At 39.9% G+C, this 3,860-nt stretch overlaps 1 protein-coding gene across 1 annotated transcript; it reads left to right on the forward strand.

The window, feature by feature from the left end:
• Positions 1-317: 317 nt before the first annotated feature.
• LOC134805960 (uncharacterized) lies at positions 318-1,844 on the forward strand. Its single transcript, XM_063779138.1, has one exon. The coding sequence runs from the start codon at positions 318-320 to the stop codon at positions 1,842-1,844; it is 1,527 nt and encodes a 508-aa protein (XP_063635208.1).
• Positions 1,845-3,860: the final 2,016 nt, after the last annotated feature.

Consider the following 3,860-nt stretch of genomic DNA (forward strand, 5'->3'; position numbering starts at 1 on the left):
GTCACGGTCTGAAGCTGCAAGCATTGTACTTCTTTATCGGGGGTGTCCCTCCATAAAATATTTTGTAATGGACGATGTGATGGTTCTACCAAAACTTGTCTGAACATTTTACGTATATCGCAGTTTAAAACATATTTGAACAATCTAAACAGACAGTGTCTATTCGGTATTCGTGCGATTTAGACGTGCACTTAGCGATAACATTGAGCGCAGGTAGCCGAGCTCGGGTTGTTTACGCAAATCGTGAGAAATAGATAACGCGGTTAGCTCATTAGTGAATTAGCCGGTACATCGGGCTAAAATGAACCTTGTGGATAATGGCTGAAACGTTTAATTTTGATGGTGACGGGGAGGGCAGTGATGTAAATATGCAATACGAGTTAAACGTAGACCACACACAATTTTTGAGCATAGCAGGTGAGAATAATATGAACTTAGCCAGTGATAATAATAACATTAACACAAATAGTAACAATATACAGCGCGATGAACAATCAAGATTGCCCAAGAGAATTCGTGATGATGATGACGAGAATGGACAATGGCATGAGGTGGAAAGGAGACGCAAAAAATTAAATACGAGAACCTTGAACTTAGACCCTCCGTCGCAACGCGCAGCTACACCTAACCAAGTGGCAATGGCAACTTCATGCAAAAATGCATTCCCGAAACAATTTGCTTTGGCCAAGTTATTGAAGCAACATGGAATCACGGGTATATTAAAAGTCAAATACGTCAATCCATACAAACTTTTGATAAATTTTGAGAATGATGAAAGCGCCATGAATTTCATCAATAACACGGAATTGGCAAAATTGGAATGGAAAAGACAAAATACAGCAGAAGTTGGATTATCTTTTGGTATTATAAGTGACATTGAGACAGACCTTTCTGAAGAAGATCTACTAAAGGATATTGAAAGCGAAGTAGACATAGCCTCTATCAAGCGTCTTAACCGAATAAGCCCTGATGGTTGGACAGCGAGCGAGAGCGTCAGGATTGGGTTTAAGGGGTCGAGGCTCCCGTCTCACGTGTTTCTGTGCGGTTTAAGAATTAAAGTGAGACCATACATTTTTCCGGTCACACAATGCTCGCGCTGCTGGAGATTCGGCCATACAGCAAAAATGTGCCCCGCCAACAAACCAATTTGTCCAAAATGTGGTGAGAGACATGCGAATTGTGAGACACAACAGTTCACGTGTGCCAACTGTAGAGGTGAGCACTTAGCAATGTCCAAGAAATGTCCTACATATCTCAAAGAGAAAAGAATTAGAGAACTTATGAGAGAATTCAACTGTACATACCAAAAAGCGCTTGATATATTTGTACCACCTTCTCCAACAGTACCGGAGACGAACGTTGCGACAATTCAACAGACAGTGAATGTTCATGATACTCCGGATGACGTCACGGAATCCCAGCCAACATACAGGGATATTTCTCGTAAAGTTCCGGAAACGAACAAACAAAGCAAGGTACCTTCTGGGACACAGAGACAATCGAAAATGAATGTTAATCGACCACAAACGAACGCTCGTCCGGAATCAAGTACAAGCGCCACGCGTAAGCAAACAGCCCCAGATAACGTAGGAGCAGATATGTCACAGGAACGTCGAGAGAACTCGTACCAAGAGAATGTAAGTGAACGAAGCGAGGAAGAAATTCAGTGCCTGTCAGAATTGCTCGAGCGTTTAAAAGACCTTTTATTTGTCAGAAGTCTTAGCTTGCAGGAGAAGATATACACTGGTTACAAAATGGTAAAAACTTGGTTATTATCGTGTATAGTTAAAATATTGTCTGAATTACCTTTGCTGAAAAATGTTTTCGGGTCCGGCAATGGGTAAAGGTCCGAAAAAAGTATGTATTAATTTAAATATTTGTCAGTGGAATGCACGTAGCATTAAGCCTAAACTTAGAGAATTTGAGAATTTATTGTTACAGGAGAAAGTTCATATTGTGGCACTAAGCGAGACATGGTTGGAGCCCGATAGCGATTTTAGGGTCAAAAATTATAATGTGTTTCGTAAAGACCGAGATTCCGCATACGGCGGGGTTGCGATTCTGACTCATAAGTCTCTTCGGGCGCAAACACATGTCCTACCTTTATGCACAAATCCCGGTATCGAGTGTGTCTGTGTTAGATTAGCAAATTGTGGCTATTTAGAAAATGTAATCTCTGTTTACTGCCCTTCCGATGTGAATACCACACAAAACGATTGGGACTACTTGTTTACATGTTTTAACAGGAAAACCGTTATCCTCGGAGACTTTAACGGCCATCACTCCAGTTGGTCCTATAAGACAGATAGTAGGGGTTCACAGATACATAAATCGTTGCTAGAAAATGATTTTGCATTTTTAAATACAGGCGAATATACACGGTTTCAGTTAGTCGATGGTGACATGAGGCTCTCATCTCCCGACTTATCTCTTGCTTCAATAGACATAGCTGCAAAATTCTTTTGGTCTGTAATGAAAGAATCCTTAGGCAGTGACCATCAACTAATTAAGATACATACGTCTTTTACTACGAAATTAGATTTATCAAAAAAAAGAAACTTTAAAAAAGCAGACTGGGTATCTTACGCAGCCGAGGTGGACAAAATATTGTCAAACACAGTAATCCCTAATGACCCACAAAATGCATACGACTGTTTTATAGGATGTTTGTATCAAATAACAAGATATAGTGTTATATATATGGTTTCGAGTGGTAGCAGGGAGTATGTATTGAAACACCTTATGTGTGATAGTATAGAACGTATATTCTCTAAATGCCTGCCTATATATACACGTTAGGTTGCGCTGACACAAGCAATACGCGTTTATGTCGCAGTAAACCAAAGTGTTACTGCTAAACACTAAAAGTGGACAATCGCCATATTACATGTACGAGGCTGCCGAAAAACATATCCCGGTTATTAAAATATGCCACAATCCTGAAAACAAATTTTCATCTAAACCTTACTGGAGCCCCGAACTATCCAAAGCAGTGGCAGAACGTAGGCTAGCCTTAGCTAAGTTTAGACGAAATCCCACCCCTGATAACCTTTCCTCATTACAAGAAAAGATTAGTGAGTCTCAAAAATTAATCCGTAAAGCGCAAAATGATTCATGGCGTAACTTTTGTAACAATTTAAATGAGACTACATCAGCTGGTGCGGTATGGCGGCAAATGAGGTGGCTTAAAGGATATCGGTCGCCGAGGCACAATATAGACGCTAATATGGCGTACAATCTCCTACAGAGTTTGGCACCTGACCACGTCTCTCCGCCTAAACCAACTTTTGAGTCTCAAAACAATAAGCTAGAAGTAAATATCATGGTTTCAGAAATGGAAAAGTGTATAAAATCTAAAGATACGGCCCCTGGATGCGATGAAGTTTCCTATTCTATGATAAGGAACCTACCAAGTAGCGGTAAAACCTTTTTAGCAAAGCTTTATAATATATTGTTAAATACTGGTTATGTCCCTACTCAATGGCGCGAAATTAACATAGTTGCTATCCCAAAACCAGGAAGGGATCCGCAGTCAATATCTTCCTATCGTCCAATAGCTATGTTGTCGTGTATTGCTAAAATATTTCATTCCATATTACAAAGGCGGTTAGAATGGTTTTTTGAAGCGCATGGGTTTTTCTCGGATAATGCAGTTGGCTTTAGACGATGTCGATCATGCCTAGATAATTTAAGTCAGCTTATCTCTAAAATACACAAAGGCTTCCTAAATAATGAACCCACCATAGGATGCTTTATTGATATTAACAACGCTTAGAACAATGTAGACATTGCTAGACTTATGGATATTTTGGACCGATCAGGAGTAGGCAAGAAGATATGTATTTATTTGTGGGAGTACC

The sequence above is a fragment of the Cydia splendana genome, unplaced genomic scaffold, assembly GCF_910591565.1.
Source record: "Cydia splendana unplaced genomic scaffold, ilCydSple1.2 scaffold_94_ctg1, whole genome shotgun sequence".
Taxonomy (NCBI): Eukaryota; Metazoa; Arthropoda; class Insecta; order Lepidoptera; family Tortricidae; genus Cydia; species Cydia splendana.